This window comes from Empidonax traillii, unplaced genomic scaffold (genome assembly GCF_003031625.1).
Source record: "Empidonax traillii isolate 1590-97213 ecotype Southwest subspecies unplaced genomic scaffold, ASM303162v1 scaffold86:size2944007, whole genome shotgun sequence".
In the NCBI taxonomy this organism is placed as follows: Eukaryota; Metazoa; Chordata; class Aves; order Passeriformes; family Tyrannidae; genus Empidonax; species Empidonax traillii.
This window is the reverse complement of record NW_020955279.1, coordinates 437,084-454,415: the sequence shown is the minus strand read 5'-3', so window position 1 is coordinate 454,415 and position 17,332 is coordinate 437,084. Positions and strand designations below refer to the sequence as shown.

The 17,332-nt window shown below is 43.4% G+C and overlaps 1 protein-coding gene and 2 long non-coding RNA genes across 6 annotated transcripts in view; 1 reads left to right on the top strand and 2 right to left on the bottom strand.

The window, feature by feature from the left end:
- Positions 1–2,128, bottom strand: part of LOC114056207 — a 43,270-nt gene extending 41,142 nt beyond the window's left edge. For both annotated transcript variants that reach the window (XR_003570950.1, XR_003570949.1), the window contains exon 1: positions 2,065–2,128. This is a non-coding gene — a long non-coding RNA (uncharacterized LOC114056207). The remainder of the gene's footprint in view (positions 1–2,064) is intronic.
- Positions 2,129–2,208: 80 nt separating this feature from the next.
- Positions 2,209–6,398, top strand: CUNH20orf85 (chromosome unknown C20orf85 homolog). Its single transcript, XM_027881245.1, has 4 exons — positions 2,209–2,396; positions 2,935–3,016; positions 3,981–4,076; positions 6,095–6,398. Exons 1-4 carry the CDS (start codon positions 2,332–2,334, stop codon positions 6,227–6,229), a joined length of 378 nt encoding a protein of 125 aa, XP_027737046.1. The 5' UTR covers positions 2,209–2,331; the 3' UTR covers positions 6,230–6,398.
- Positions 6,399–11,368: 4,970 nt separating this feature from the next.
- LOC114056223 lies at positions 11,369–17,208 on the bottom strand. 3 transcript variants are annotated; one of them, XR_003570954.1, is made up of 4 exons: positions 16,494–17,208; positions 15,686–16,415; positions 14,459–14,651; positions 11,369–11,592 (listed from the first exon to the last, which is right to left on the bottom strand). It is a non-coding gene; the product is annotated as an uncharacterized LOC114056223 (long non-coding RNA). The 3 variants fall into 3 exon arrangements; XR_003570955.1 differs by lacking the exon at positions 11,369–11,592 and having other exon boundaries at positions 13,521–14,651; positions 15,686–15,834; positions 16,232–16,415; XR_003570953.1 differs by lacking the exon at positions 11,369–11,592 and having other exon boundaries at positions 13,521–14,651.
- Between the last annotated feature and the right edge of the window lie 124 nt (positions 17,209–17,332).

Here is a 17,332-nt window from a genome sequence, read left to right as displayed (position 1 = left end):
TTTATGTCAACACAACATCCTAAAGCTTTGGGAAAAACAGGACCCTCATGATGTGCTGCTGGAAGCATTTGTACAGCTCAACAGAAAACTGCATTTGGGGTGATGCACATTGTTTGCCACTACTCTCCAGTTCATAAATTCTGCAAGAACAGTTGTAAGTTCTTGAAGAAGAGCAGCACTGCTGAGCAGCTGAATAATTGGCTGATTCCTAACTGGAAGAGGACAGGGAGCATTACAATGTCAGCATTTATGGCCACATCCAGATTAGAATTTACCCATCTTAGAAGATCCAGGATTCATGAATCCCAGGATATTCTGAGTCAGAAGGGGTCATCAACCTGAAGCACCAAGTACTGAGATGGAGCATCTTCCACAACATTTGTCAGGTGATGACAAACACTGCTGTTTGTAGCTACAAGATCCAGACTTCCAGCAAATGATTTTGGAATCTCAAGGGACCTGTATTCCTGTCACTCAGTATCATTATTAGCTCATTAAAATCCTATTTTACTTTTTTCTCACAGTGCAAGCACAATTCTAATATTGCCCTGTGCTCATTAAGAACTTACGACCTAAAACTAGTTACTCATTACTACATTCCCTTATCTGAGAAATAATTAAGTACAGAAAAGAGAAAGGCTTGAAGATTCTAAAGTTCTATTTTCACAATGTTCGTGTAGGAAGTTTCATCTCTCTTGACAAACGCTACTGCAGTTTAAGCCCTGACACAGTAAGCTACAAATTTGATTGTTTCATTAACAAATTACTTTTTTTCACAGAAAGCATCAGTGCAGTAAGAGGGCTCCTGAGATAAATGTGACTAAGCAGCAGGAGTTAATTAAGTAGGACAATGAGTAAGCATTTATGGGTATGATACGAGACTCAGCTGATTTAATTGCTAGCTTAATTATCAATTAGAGAATCAAGAAATGGCATGTAAGTGAAATACTCCATTTGTTGATACTTTAATGATTTTAGCGACCCTGAAGAGCAGTATTAATTGCTATTTTAGGACTACAGAATGAGTTTTCATTCTCCTCTTACTCAAATAGAGTAATGGCTAATAAATGTATATAGTCTTCTCATACTTAAGTATTTAAGGCCTTTAGATCCTTCACTCTATTAAAAAAAAGCTAGCAATTAAGCATTCAAACACACTGCCTATAAACCACTCAGCTTAAGTCCAAACCTTTCTGAATTTATTTTGTAATAAGGATAATAACTGCCCATGGTGTTAGAGAGTCCCATTAACTATTTACAGTGTGTTTGCACAAGTCAAACTCCAGACAAAGGAAAGAGGTCGGGGAACTATTTAAACCCACGGGGGCAAAGAGCCAGTTGGCTGCACTCATTGTCAAAATGCTTTTATAAAGAACTGCAAGAAAACAAAATTACCAAAAAAAAAAAAAAAAATTGATGGAGAGCCAAAAATATTAATGTGTTGGAACACAGTGGACTCTTTACAAGCTGTAATTTTTTTGGGTTCTCACACAGAACCCATAAAAGTGCGTTGAGGTCTTTCTCAGAACTTCTATCACAGGCATGTAGCTTGTAAAGAACATTTACCAGAAAAAGTGATCAGAAGGACACTGTAGGGCACAGGACTGATGTTGTGTCCCACTGCAATTACCAAAAGATAATGATGGTGTGTATCAAGAGGAACCAGGAATAAAAAAACGGGAAGCAGGAGCAAACACCTATTGTAGCTCACACGCTCTGAGCGTCAGGCACACTGACAAAGCGATTAACAAAATCAAAAACAGAGTCCTTCAACTATTTCTCATGTCCACTTCCAGCGATTAAAAAACGTCAAGCTTTTGGCTGTTGAAGAGCTCCCTTTGTCCAGGTTTGGAAGGGACTCTCAGCTCAGTGTTCAGCTCTCTGCTCAGGGCAGCGCGGCTAACCCGAGATACAGAGCTCAGGCAACACCTCTCCCTTGGACACACGGCTGCTTCCTCAAGCGAGGTACCAGCTTTTCACCAGCTTAACCCAACTCACTTTCCTACTAACATTTGGAAAGAAAAAAAAAAAAAAAAAAGACGCACAAGAAAAAAAAAAAATTACCGAAAACACCAAGCGCGCTTCCCGCCGTTGGCCTGAGGGGCCTAAACAAAACACGGCTCGGGGAACTGATGCTTTTCCCCCCTCAGAAACGGCCGTGGTGTCACAGGAGAGCGGAGCCACGAGAACCTTATCCCTCAGGGGCGGCTCACGCGCCCCCCGCCATTTTGTGGCCGCCCCCGGCAGCGCCCGCCCCTCCCGCCATGTTGTGACCGCCCACACGGGCGCCGCCCCCGCCGCCCCTCAGCGCCCTCAGGGCCGTGGCGGGTCATGGCGCACCGGGAGCCGGGGCAGGTGGAGCCCGCCTGCAACTTCATAGCGCGGGACAACTACTGGTAACGGCCCCGGACCAACCCCGCCCTCCCTTCCCCGCGGCTCGGAGGGGTTGTTCCTGAGCTCGCTTCGCGTGTGTTTAAAGACTGTGCCCGCTTTCACGAGCGAGCCTTGGTTAAAAAAAAAAAAAAAAAAAAATCAAGGTATTTGGAGGTTCCATCCCCCCCACCGGGTGTGGGGGCATCGAATCAGCCCACAGTAAATGAAAGGATGTCTGAAAGAACAGCGCAGCTTCTTTTTCAGCCTCCTCCGCTTCCTCACAAACATAATTTAAAGGCACTGTGTTCACACGCGCTGTTTCAAACCTATGGAAAGTGTTTTTCCTGTTACCTCTGAGTCAGACAATGGTAGCTCGCACATAAACTTGCAGTTACAAGTTACGGTAATAAGGTAGAAGTTAATTTTAATGTAAATATCTAAAGGTTCCTGCTAAACCGCTGTGCTTTGTGGCATTAGTGGTTGGGTTTGTGTATTGTTGGTTTTTTTTCTTTTTAATGAAAGTTTTCAAAGTAATCTTGACTATTTCTCGGTTGGTTTCAGGAAAAAATGCGTCGAAAAGGAAGGAGATGCTGCAAAAAGATGGTCTGAGAAATGGGGGTTCTTGAAAACATCTCTCGAGGAGGTAAAATTGAACGGCATGTAAGCAACACGTGAAATCCTAACTGCACACAAATTTATCTGGACACAGAATTAGGCGAGCACTGAAGACTAGAAACGTACTGAGGGGGCTTTGCTAAGCTGGGATCCGAGGTAACAACTGCACTGGGTTCAAATGCTCAGTTTTCCTCTGAATAAAATAACAGCAAGTGGTAATTTATATGCTGTGCATATTCTGATATATTTCTCTTGAGAAACATGACTCCTAATAGTGTTAACAAGTACTAGATGCACACTGACAGGAAAATATTTCCCCTTTGTCTACCCATATGGTAGTTTAAAAATCTAGGGGAAAAGGTTCCAGCTAATTAAATTGTCAGTGGGGGAATTTACAACAAACGAAAATATTTGGAGTGATGTCTCTTCTCAGTGATGTTGTTAGAATATAGTAGCACATAATGTTACATTTGGAACCGCAGTATTTCATTGCTAAAGGACAGGGTTGATGCAGCCCCTGCATGGTTATAAATGCAGAAGTAATCTGTCCTGGGAGTTTTAGAAAATCCCTGTAAGGCATCCCAGTTAGCACCTTTGAAACCTGGTCCTCGTGGTTTCATTACCCACCCTGGGTGACTGTGGTTTGGAACACATACCAGCTTTGCACAGATGCTGTTGGTGAACATGTGTATTTAGCATTTATTAATCTTTGCTTTCTACTCATATAAGACATATATACATTCATAAGATGTATTTCTGGCTCTTTCTGGACCCATGATGTCGCAGCAGTATTTAGCCTTCCACCTGAAATTCAGAATAACATCACTTTCTGAAACAAAAAACATCCAGTAATTTCCAAAGCACTGAAGTAAGTGCTTGAGATGGAAAGAACAGGAAGTTCAGATGCAACGAGGGGAGTGGTGTGGATAACACATATTACAGTCTATTTCAAAATATATAGAGTCCAGATTTTAATTATGTTTTGGTTCTAGTTGATAGGAGATGAAAAAAAGGAAGCGAAGCCCAAGATAGAGCTTCCAGAACACATGCGGATTCGCCCTGTGACACCTGTGGAAAAATACATTAAGGTTAGAAAATTATATTTTAAATTGTAATACAACAACATCTCTTGTAGGAAATCACACAAGCTCTACAAGCCAGTTGTCTTGTAGAGGTGGGTCTGTAAGTAAAGGTCAAAGTAAACTGCATTTGCAACCCGAGCAATTCTCTAAAAGCATTTGTTTAAGACAAGGAATTGCCCTTTGGATGTGGTTGTAATTTTTCTACTTTTATTTAAGAGAGTCTTCTTGTTGGCACAGACAATGCCACTGTCCTCTTGAGTGGCACAAATTAATAAGAAGCCAGTTGTGATGAGCAAAGTAATAGTTATTTGATTTTATATTATATGATTTATAGAAATGTCAAACAGCTGGAAAGGACAGTAGAATGTGAAGGTTTAATTTCTGAATATACTGAGTGAGAATCACCAATGAATGGGGTAACTACACAGGCAAATAAAGCAGTGACACTGGGAGAGGAATATACTCATAGGAGGGTAAGGAGGTGCCAACAGAAAAGAAGGTGAGTCCACTTAAAGAAGATTAAGGAAACAAAGGAGACTGGAAATTCTTACTTGCTGAGCCAGCTTTCTTTCAAAGGATTCCAAGGGTGGGGAGATAAGGTAAGGAAGTTGTAAAAGCTTTTACTGAGATTAAATTGAAACAAAAATTAAATGCTAGTGCTGAGTGTGGCAGAGAAATGAAATGGCATCATTTCTGCCATTAGTGCTGCTCGTTGTTCAGTCTGTACAATCTCACACATGCAGGTTCAGTGAAGGGCCCGTTCCAGTCAGCTTTCAGCGCTGTCAGGGTGTCTGTTAACAATCACCCATTGTCATTTGGAGGAAGATCAGGGTTAGCTGTGCTTTAGGTCTCTCTTTACATGTTCAGAGTGAAGTTTCTTACCCCTTGTTCAGAACTGTCTTTCTGCACATTTACCTTCATGGTAACAGCCATATCCCTTCCCCTCTCTAGGTCAGAGCAGTAAAAGCTGCTTCACAGTCCCTTCCCCCAGATCCAAAGTGGGACATGATTCCCTTCATTATCCTGCTCGGTGGGTGGCACTTTTGGCCATAAAAAATTATCTTTTTTGAGGAACTGCTCCACCTAAATATCATAAACGTTTTCTAATCTTGGCCAAAGAACAAAGTGAAGCAACTCTGGCACGAGAACTGAAACATTGTTCTCTCGCTGTGTATTTCTCTGCTGAGTCCCCAGATGCTAAAATGATAGAACGTGCCCGAGAGAGATGATTCAGCCAAAGTAAGCACAGCAGTCACTGAGCAGACACTGCTGCCTTTTGTTTTGTTTCCTCCTTAGCTAGATTACTTGCAGATTAACTTGCTGCTTACCCATCTTTTAAAGTAGAAAGAAGGTGGAATGAGTAAGGAGTTCTTGATGCAAAAGCCAGCTTGGTCAGAAACATCTTTAGCATTTGGACATAACATAATTATTCCATGGCTGCACTGCTACCAAATATATTACAGCAACTAGAAAACACCATTTCTCCTGTTTAGAGAAGTTAATTAGTTTTAAAGATGATGATGATAAAGATGATTATTCTGGATGGAAAAAAGCTAAAGACAAAGATAAAATTCCTCTCCTAAGAATATAAAGCCACTAAAGCCCTTAGTTTTGAGCCCAACTAAAAAAAAAAAAAGACTGCTAACATACACTACTAAACAATAATTTGCTTTTTGGTTTTAGAAGGGTGGTAAATGAAAGTTAGTGGCTGTGTTGGAATTTGTCCCTTGTACTTCTCTCTTTCCCTGTGTCTTGCTGTAGAATGGGACCTAAATTATTCTAATTAAATTATAAACTATCATGTGTTACAAATCAAACTTGCATGCACCTGGGCTGTCTTTCAAAGTTCTTGTTTCCTTTCATTCGTGTCAATGTTTGCAGGATATTAACTCAACATTTGGAACCACTGTTTTTTTAAGTTCTCATTTCCATCCACACGACAGCACAAAAGATGACGTTGCATGACAGCCATTCCAATCACAAACCATTTCATCATTAATTTTTTCATGTTCCTTTCATTTTAGGTGCTTCCATCCCCTCCAGTGCCTAAAACCACGCAGAGATTCATTGGCTGGAGATCGGCTGTCCCAGGGCTGGAGCTCGAGATCGATTATCAGATCCGGAGCTGCAAAGGAGCCCTCGGCAGGAGCCTGAACTGACCACGTGAGCCCCTCACTGACATGATGCAATAAAGATTTGGCACTCAGATCCATTTGCAGTCCTAGGAAAACTCCTACAGTGGACCCTTGGACTGTTGAATATTTAAGCTTTACAAGGGATTTATGGAAACATCCACAATCATTTTGGTAAATGTATTCTCATGTAGCATTTTGCTTGGTAGCAATTACTTGAAATCTATGGCATTCAAGCTGTTAACTCTGCTTTAGGTTCACTTCAAAATAATAATGAATACACTCAGATAAAGATCCCATTAATAAGACTACAATTTAAATGTATTTATTGCAAGTTGGAATGACAGAGCAGATTTTTATTATTGTTTCTCCATGAGATCCTCCACTCATACTCAGTTTCACAGCAGCTTCTTCAGATATAAATACAGACTGCCATGCTCCTGACACTCCAACTGCACTGCTCATTCCCAGTTCATCACTTACCAGTGCTGGAATCTGTGTTTAGAATTAATTTCCAGTGAGCACAGACCTGGCCCACTGTTGAGTTCTCAGGTGTCTGTGCTGGCACGAAACCATCTCCTGTACGGAGAGGATGAGAAGATGCAGAGGAGGGTGTCAGGCATGGCTTGGCTCAGGCTGCCATGGGACTGCATCCTTGCATTTGGAGAGAAGCTTTCCTCATTAAAACCCAACACACAGCAAACAAACAAAAAACACCTGCAGAAAAAACCAAATTATTAGGCTTCATCACAGTGTGTCCACTGGAGCTTGAAAAAAGCAAGCAAGCCATAAGTGTAGTTCAGTAATTATCATAAAATACACTGGGGTTTGTGTTGTGTGTTCTCTGCAGGTATTCTGTGTAGTTACACACATTGAGTGGTTCCCAGTACACAAATAAAGTGTGCAAGGGCCACAGTGACACGAAATCACTTTGAAAAATCAGTTTTGGTATCAAAACGTTTTTTTTTCATTTAGTTGATCAGAATGCAGATGGGTCACAAGGCATTTATGTCACTGCAGTTTTGTGTGTGCCAATGTTTGTCCCAACCAGGACAGGTCAAATAGCCCGAAACAGCAGGGGATTGCACTGGGAGTTACAGGTGTAGCTCCCCCTCGTTGTGGAGTTCAGTCCTGCACTTCATCCCCTGCAGATTGGCCAGGATTTTTGGAAACTCGAGGGAGGCTCAGTTGGTTGCAGCAGGATATAATTCTAATTGGCCAACATGTTTAAACTAGAAGGTTGCTTAAACAAAAAGGAGCCTGCAAGAAGTCAACACAGGCAGCTCCTTCTAACTCCTTATTGCTTCGAGAGGAAAGACTTTGCTTTTTAATCCTGCTGCAGGATCTCCTTTGTGCTCTATCAGTATCTACCCCTTGAGTCAGCACTAAGTGCTTGGCTTTCTGAGCAGTCAGTCAGCAGCCAGTGTTTGTTCTTCCCTTCTTCCCAAGAAATGACTCACAATGATCAACAGCCCACCTTTTTTTTTTTTTTTTTTTAATCCAGTTCCAAATACCCACAAAATAATAATATTTTACTTTTTCCATATTCTTTACAAATAATGGAGAAGTGATTCACATCCTTTGGAAGGATTACCCAAGAATGAGAACACATAGCAGGAGTAACTCCAGACACATTACTTAAAAACCAGAATAAAGAATAACTTGGAAGCAGACTCTGGAAATTGAAGCTAAATTGCAGTTTAGCTACAAACTAAAACCTGGGTAAGCTGCTCTTTGAACAGCCAAGATCATTGTAAGAACAGTACTTTAAATCAATGTGCTTTCTGGTCATTGCCAGGTTTGCATCTTGTGCTTATTTTAATCATGTGGTTCTTCAGTTTATTTTAAGGTCATAAGATCCTCTAATTGTCTGATTTATATAAACAGGTATAATAATGATTGTTATGTAACTTAGTAGCAACAAAATGACATTAATTCAGGCCAAATGAAAGGGGAACTCCAAGACCACTGGTTTTCAAAGAGTTGTATTAACCACAGCTGGCACCTGATACCCAGTGGATGTTTGTGTGAAGTGAAAGCCAAACCCAGATGAACCATGGTTTGATTTTGAAAACCAAAATAAAGTCTTTGTCCTGCATCTGCAGTTGGAGATTTCTGAGTCTTATTCCCAATGTCTGAATATTAACTCTGCACTAACAGTAAGGGGTTTTTTTTTATTATAATTTCTGTCATTTAAGGTACCTTTACTTCAGGAGATACTTTGATATAGCCTCATTTGGGATGTGCAAGGAGTATTGTCTAAAATTGGAACTTGTTCCTCTAGCATAAAGATGTCACTTGTTAAGTGCTCCATGTGTTCAAGGTTTTGGTGTTATGTGAAACTATAAACCTCAATATTTCTTTTCTCAGCACTTCCACTTTTACCATTATACCTGAAAAAATTATATTGTGGATTTGCAGCTGACAAAGGACTGCCCAGTCATCGGCCCCACTGTGGATCCTAAAGGCCAGAACAGAATTGCTCCATCACCTTGTAATGTTTCAAACCTGCCCTTTAATTTGTGGAAATTAATCTATTTATGGGAGCCAAGTTGGGCACATAAAGGTCAGTGCACACCATAAAATACCACACCATCTCCAGGGTCAGGACAGTGTTAGTAAACTCTGCACACACCAGCAAACGCTTCAAAACAAAATGAAACAACTTCAAAAATGCAGCAAAAATCAAGAAATGTTTAATTCTGTATCTTTCTCACAAGCACTTATATTACAAACAACAAAACTGGGTGACAAAAACCTGGTGTGTTTTCCTTCACAGTGTGTTCTTTTCTGTGCTGTTAGAATTGGCATAGAACTGGCACTTGCTATTTATAAATTCATTAATATAAGACATTTTACCAGGGACTCAAAGTTGAAAGATTATTATTATTTATTTAAAATGCATTTTGCATCAGAGAATAAAAGATTTTTGATTCGATGATAATTGAAATGGTAATTCTGAATAAGTAACACTCAGAATTTCCTTCAAAATGAACCCGAATGAAAAGCAACCACAGGATGTGCACAGGCAAGTGATGCAGTGAGTGTAAAAGGTGGGTGCTTGGAGAATAAACTAATCAGTGTTCTGCAAGACACAATGCTACATTCCTCCAGTTCCATGCTGTGACTCCTGATGATCCCCACTGCACTCCTGTCTCCAGTTGCTGCTTTTGGCTGCTCTGTCAGCCTGGAGTGACTTCAGTTCTTACACTGTTTGTTGTACAAAACAGATTTTAAAAACCCTTCTCAGAGACCTCAGCTCCCCTTTCACACACGTTATTTCTCCCTGTAGTGAAGGATTCATTGTGGTTTCTTCCACAAAGTACCAAAGTGACAAACATTAATGCACAGGGGGAGTGTTACCTGACCAGAAATCCTGTGAATCCCCAGTGAATCCTGCCCTTCCTGCACTGGGGCCTAAACGTGCTGTGTTTTCTTCTCCACGTAACCCTGTCCCTGGAGCAAGACAGGCAAGACCCACTCCCAGACTCCCACCTTCTCCCTGGCTCCTGTGGTTTCCACATCCCATCAGATTGTTATTTGGATAGTTGAAAGTGTGTCAGCCCATTTCCCAGGACCACACTGTAATAAATGTAACTGTGCTGGAAAATGATACTGTTGTGCTTTGAAACTGCTCGGGTTGCCAGTGAACAAAACATCGCCCTCAGTCTGCTCTGTCATCCATAGAAAGGACTAAATCAGGAACTTTGGGAAAACAACTCTCCAAACTTTCAATCAAACACAAAGGCAAAAACTGAGTTCACCCAGCTGAAGTTGCCACTCCCCTTTGAATGTGGCCCCGTCCCTCATGTTTCCCCCCTCCCTGCTTTATCTGCTTCCCTAAAGGGAAATAAATCTAAAGATTGAAATAAACCTGAGATGCAACCATGAAGAAATAAACAGAACAGAATCTTCATTCCCCACCCATCCTTTTCAGTTCAGTGGCCCCACTGACACCAGAATCCCTGGAGCAGCTGAGGGCAGGATCAGGCCTTGTAGGTACCGGGCTGGGATGAAATGTGGGCACAGCAGCTGTTCAGCAGAGTTTTTACCAGCCCTGATACCAGCATTACTGAGCATCCAAACGTGGGGAGTGTAGAAGTGGCCATTTTCTCTCTCTGCTTCCTTGATAAAGGCTCTTTATTCTTTTATCCATTTCCGTGTCTGCTCTCCACAGCGCTCATTGTTACAGCCTTGCACCACCACAGACACGGCAGCTTCGCCCCCCGCGCTTCTGTCGCGGCTGTTCCCGGAGATGCCTCCAGGCTGCCGAGTGACACCCGGCTGATGGGCCCTGCCGAGAGCCCGGCACAGCCCCGGCTCCGCCTGCCCCAGACCTGACAATGCCTTCGCACTTCCCGCAGCCTGCGAACAGCCCTCCCTTCTCCTCCCGAAGTGAGAGACGGTTCATGCTTTTATTTCTCACCGGGGAGCAAGACGGACCCAGCTCCGCCAGTGAATCTCCTGTGCTCGCTGATACGCGTCAGACACAACATTCTCATCCTGAAAAGCTGGAGCAAAAACAAAAACAAAGCAAGAGCCCAAAAAACCCCCCCAGTGAGCTCCAGTCCCTGTCTGGAAAAATTAAACAGCCATTATGCTCTTATTGCCAGAGCACAGTCATGTCCTTTGTTTCAGTGAAAGCCGAAGTAATTTCTTGTGCTCCCATCACGTGCATTACAGCTTCCACCTTCACATTACACTGCTAATGAACAAACCCCACCAATTTACAGTCTCTCAGGAGAAGCCAAGATACAACTGACAGGCTGGCGAGGGACAGTGCTTATTATTTTGTTCTCCAAGAAGCTGTGTCCATAATAATTCCAGTTATTTATGTGCAAATGAGAAAACTTTCACCAACTCTCACGACAGGTCTGACCAAAACAGGTCTTTCACCGTGTTTGTTTGCCCTTTTGGTTTTTTTTTAAGTAGGAGTGCTGAGAAAATCAGTATTTGACTGGGGTAGGCACTAGCCATGGACAGCTTGAGATCAGCTCCTTCCTGAACAGTCCCATGTGGGCAGTGACAGCCAGACTGCAGAGCTGGTCCTGTCCTTGGGTTCCAAAAGGTCACTTTGTTCACCTGGTTCACCTCAGTCTTCCCTGAAAAATTACAGATTTTTTTAAGGCATAATTCAATTAAATCAACTGCTTTTCTTTACAGCCCTGGAAACACTCCTCAGGTCCCTCAGGTCAGAATTTGGCTAAACACATGCAGAACATGTTTGGCTCATGACACATGTGCATATCAGTGCACATTCATCAGCAAGGGAACACACAGACAATATATGGTAAAATACTGGAACTGTACTTCAAAGATCAGGATGCAATTCCACGGACTCCCAGGGTGACTTTGGCCACAACAGTCACCTCCCCTGCTTCAGCTCCCATCTGTGAAAAGCAAAATAACCATCCCTCAATTTTACCTCATCCATCTTTGCAATTTAAACTCAAGAGTTCTTTGTAGTGGTGTCTCTTTCTCAAAATACATCCAGCTCCCAGCACACAATGTCCTCCTCAGAACAGGCTTACGGACCTGCATCCAAAAAAGAAGAAAAAAAAGGAAAGAACCTTATAAAATATCCACTGATAAGACCACCAGCACAACAATGCAGTGAACAGCTGTAATCTGTGGGAGGATTAGTTCTCTTTGCCATAAATGTCATCTAATTTTCAAGACAAGTTATTCCCTTTCATAGAACAGTGAACTCAGTATCTGCAGAGAACTTTCCTTCCCACCAGGACATTTTTCAAAGGCTCCCAGTAGTTTGTGACATTAAATAGAAGGTGTCACATCTTTATGACAAATACTAGTCTGCTTGATTAACATAATTTGTTTCTTCACTGGACATTTTATTCCAGATGAGCTGCTTTTCATCCATCCATATTTTAGAGGGGAAAAAAAAACGCATCCTGACATGCAATGTTAATGTGCCCTCTGAGATAACCCCTTATCTCCAGCTTCCCATCCTCACCTCCCCTTCTCTGCAGTGCATGAAATGAGCTTTAGCAGCAGCTCTTGGTCAAGGCTCTCATACATTGGACACCAGCCAAGGCTTTTGGGGTGTTTAGCACAGACTAAAGGTCTGTTCCTGTGACACACACATTTAAATTTAGCACTAAACTGGTGGGGAAAATAAGAGAAAAATATGTAAAATGTCACTTTCTGACAAGCAGAAAATTAGAATTCATTCCCCTGAGAATTAAAAGGACTTTTCTGCTTCCAGTCACTAACTATGACAAGGTTAACATTCTTCAGTCTAATGACGAAGGACATTAAGTGTGCATGTGAATAAGAAATAAAATTCCTGGAGGGTATTGGCTAAGTGTGTGACAACAGCCCAAACTGACAACAGAACTCCAAGGATGCAGATTCCAGCTACTGCTGACTGCTTGCTGTGGAGAACAGAGGGAGAACCAAGGTGGAGGTCACCCCTCTGTCTCCGTGACTGTAACAGCAGCAGCAGTCCCAGGAGGAGCCGGCTCGGGGGGGGCAGAACACATTTCAGAGCGTGTCCAGCCTCTCCCAGAACCCTGTCCTACTCAGCTATAGCAAACTAAACCTGTGGCTTCCAAACAGTGATGGGTTTCCTGTGATGCAGCACCAGGCAGGGAGGACTCAAAGGAAAAGAGAGGTCTGGGTGTTACTGATATGCCTCAGGTGTTAAGATACTGGAAATTATCAGCTATTGGGAATCTTTCCAGACATAAATGAAATTGGGGTGCTACAAGGTAAGACAGGAAGGTTATGTTTTCAAATATCTGATTTCTTCTGAGGAAATGTGTGTAAAAATGACATTTAGAGATATAGATCAAGGTAGAGAAAGCCCTTTTAAACAAGGACAGTTAATATGGTACCTGAGAGGACAACAGAAGCTGCAAGGACATGGATGGCCTTCAGTGCACAGAGCTCTCCTTTTAGTGCTTCTGCCTTTGGCAGAGTTTCAAAAGCTACTTGGCCACAACTGAAAAAAACCTGACAATTTAAGGGACAAATCAAACATTAAAAAAATTAAAATAACTAAAAAGAAGGAAAGGAAACCAGAAGAAAACTAGTACTTTCAAACCTACGGGGTCTACCTCTACATGAGCCAACTGGAAGGACTCTCCAGTTTCTCTCTGCCTTCCTGGGGCTGTCAGGGTGCTCACCAGTCCAAAACAATGCATTTTGTTATTTTTCTAGTTTGAAGTCAGTGTGATGAACTAACCATGAACTATCAGGCAGCTCAGTTACAGCTCCTGTTTCCTGTAACATCAAAAGCTGGATTCTCCTCTCTTCACCTGCAACAGCCCCACACTCGTCTCAGCCTCTGGAAAGTTTTGGCTTTATCAAAGCAGCCCGAGAGAATTCCTGCATGTTTTAATGTTTTACACCAATTGACAAGGCCTGACTGTCCCTGTAATTCCTGCTGGCATGGCTGTATCCCCCCCATCCTCTTCCTCTTTGCTTTGCTCCCAGGAAGAGCCTTCCCTGGTGCTGCCCATGCTCAGATCTGTGTCCACATCCCCCTCATTCCCACGGCTCTCCAATCACTTTTGGTCCCTGGCCTCATGACTGACACTCCCCTACAATAAACTGCATAAGCCATATATGCCTGCAATCCTGATAAATCCAAATCATTTTGTTTTGTTCTCTCTCCCCTCCCCTCCAACTTCCCCAGCCTTATTTTATGCCATCAGCATATTTAAGGCACTTCTGAAATTACACTCTGTTCGAGGTCACTGCACTGAATTTAATTTTCCCCTCCCCAATGCTTTAACTCCCACCTGATTTATTTATACTGTTTATTATCAGGGACCAATTCAATCAATAAAAGCTGGAATTCAAACACACACACACACATTTGAATTATGCCCACAAACACTCAGCAGCTGAGGGAGCAGAAGGGCTGCAGTCCCCACATCCCTCCAACACGTGGCAGCTGACAGGTAAGGGGCTCACAGCCAGCCATTTTTATACCTTGACTTCTGCTTGACCCCAGGGGTTGTTTGGCTACTGGAAGCCAAAGGAATTGCAACAGCATCACAAATTCCACAGAGGAGGCTTGGCCAAGGGATCTGTGCATTTCTTACCCCAAACCAGCAGGGCTGTATTTTAAGAGGGGCTTTCTGAGCTGACAGTTCCTTTATTAGCTTTGTACACACAGGAATTCTAAAAAAACACCCTCAACCCAGAGCAGACAGTCATGTCAAGCAAACGTTACAAACAGAACAGTGTATAGAGAACTGGAGCTTGAAGGGAAACCAAAGCACTGACCTCAATTGCAGCCTGGCTCAGGCACCAAACCAACCCAAACGGGCTGCTGGAAGCACAGGAGAAAGTTAATAGCTTTTGGCTCCCCTCTGCAAACCACCTTCCTCTCGAAACGTTCCTGGTCAGCAGGATCCTCGGGCACAGCTCCCTGTGGATTCTGGCTGCCTTTGAACGCTGTGCTCCCAACTCAGGAACTCTGCAGAGCCCAGAAATGAAGGCAGAGAGAGTGTGTGTGCACAGGTTCTGTGCGGATTGGGCTCTAGACAAACCACCCTCAGAATGATGTTCCCCACCTGCAGTTCCTCCCATTTCTCTGCCCTTTAGTCCCTCCTCACTGCTCTTCCCTCTCCCAGCACGGATCCTCTGCAACCATCTTTTATGAGCAACCACCCTCCCTTCTAATCCCTCTTCTGAAAAAGCTGTTTGGTTTTCCTTACTGATACCAGTTCCTGTGTCCCAGCAGAGCTGCTCCAGCCTGAGGTGTCAGGGATTAAATCAGTACCTCTGCACTCCTCGGGAATTCACTGCTGCATCTTCTCTGGCCTCTAGTCAGGGGAGTTCCAGGAGTCTCTTGAAATTCTATTTTAAATATTTCACAATTTATGCACAGAGAATATTTTGGCTTTTCTATCAATACATTTCTGCTTGGTAACTCCCAGTTTGAATGCTGATTGTGTTTTGCATAAATTAACTAAATTGCAGCCCTTCTGTTTCGTTGGTACTTTTTGTCTGCTTCCTTCACGAACAATGTCAGGGAGATTGCAAGCTGACTACAGTTCTCTTTCCTAAGAGAAAAACAACATGCAAGAGCCCAATCAGTACCACTATCCTGATGTCTGTGGGGTTTTACAAGCTGTAAGTGCTCTGGCATTTAAGTTTCTGCCCATTTGGATCATTTTAAGAAGTGAATGGACGGACTGCCACAGTGTTTGCACCACTGGTGTCTCTTGGTAAATAGGGAACAGGTACAACAAGAAGCTTCTCTTTCTTTCTGCTTAAAAATTGCCTGAGCTAACAAGTTCTATATCCACACAGGCAGGGAAGTGCCATCAATAGATGGCTCATTGTAAAAGATCATCAGTTATTCCTGTCTCCACCTCAGCACTGGTGGGTGAACACACTCCCCTCCCCAAACACAAAACACACGAGGCCGTTCAGGGGCGATTCTGCAGCCTGGGAAGCAGGAAGGGGGTTTGCTGTGCCAGAGGAGGATCGGTCCCCAAGCATTACCACGTCTCAGGAGAAACTTGGCCCTTCCCACACGACCTCTGTGCTGGCCACAGCCAGTTCCAGGGAAGCTCCACTCGTTCCTTGCTCTGCTCTGCTCCCGGGAACTCCATGTGGTGCCTGTCGAGTCCTCAGTGACTCCCAGGTGGGCTCTGCAGAATAAACACAGACCTTTCAGTGCTATTCTTCTCAGCTATCAACCAGGGCTGCTTGCTCACTGCAGGAATCCCCCTGGATCAGCTACCCCCTCCCTGCTTGTGTCCTGTTACTCTGCCCCACTTGATTCTCTGCTCTCCAATGACATTTACTCTCAGCTATCCCTTGGAGGGAACATTATTTTGGCTTTTCCTTTCATCTGTAGCTATTAAGTGCTATAAAAATCATCTAGAAATTGTTCCTTTTTGCAGTCCTCCTCTTAAGTGTACTGGAAGCTGACCTGAGCTTTGGGGCAAGAGGACACCCAGCACTGGCCACGTGAGCCCAGACTCTACAAGAGGCAGCCAAGACCTTGGGCCTCAATTCCAGAGACAGCTCCTAAACCCAGACTACCTGAGAAACAATCCTGTATCACATTCCTTTCAGGAAGAGCTTTTCTTTTGGTAATAAACCCAAACATCAGTTCTGCAGGGTTGCTGAGAGGCCTCTCAGGAGCAATTTTCAGGTGCTCGTGCTGCTGGTCCTCCGGCAAAACCATTTCCATGCTGGGCTGCATCTTCCACGGTGGTTTTCTCAGCTCTAAGTGGAAGCTGAATGGTTATTTCTCAAAAATAAGTGTCACCAGTCTTTCTGTGGGGCTCTTATGCCAACACACCTTCCATTTGAAAGGAGACCCTTTGTTCTTGAGGCACATCCTTCTGTTTCCTGCTTTATACCTGGTAGGGAGAACCTTTAATACACAGGGATATCAAACAGTTTGTGCCTCTGATTCTCATAACACAGCCAAGGCCCTTGGCCTCACAGGAACACCCAAGAGCAGGCAACCTCAGCCTTCTAATGGTGTTTTGAGATAACCAAGGAAAAGGATTTTATGCATTCTTTGTGTTGTTTCTTCTATCTATACAAAACCACCTGGATTAAGCATCTTGTTGAGAAAGTGACATGTAAAATGGCAGACAGCTGAATTAAAATAATGCAGGCGTTTTCCAGCCATCAGGATGAGTTGAAGCACTTGTGGCATGCTCACTTGGAGGAAAAAGTGCAAGAAGAGCTAATTTGCAACTCTGGGTACCTAATGGATTTTTTTTTTACAGCTCAGTATGAAAAATTCCACATTCAGCCCTGGTCAGACACCTGAAAGATGTTTCATTAACCCAAGGAACACACAAACATCTCACCCACCACAAGATGGTTTATAAAACAGTCACGGATTTATTGAGATAAATACAAATAGAAAGTTACATAGATTCTTTACTCTGACAAACAAGAGACACTTCCAGAGTGTCCCCACTTAAGCAGGTCCAAACCCCACCGTGCACAGACGCAGCCGAGGCCACGGGGACGTCCCACGGGGGACCAGCGACACCAGGGGGCTGAACTGGGAGCAGCACCGACACACTCTGCATCACAGGGGCCTGAGCATTCCCTGCAGCACCCCAGCAATATTGCACCCATCACCGTTACTGTCACGTGCCCTGGCCAGGAATGGAGGGA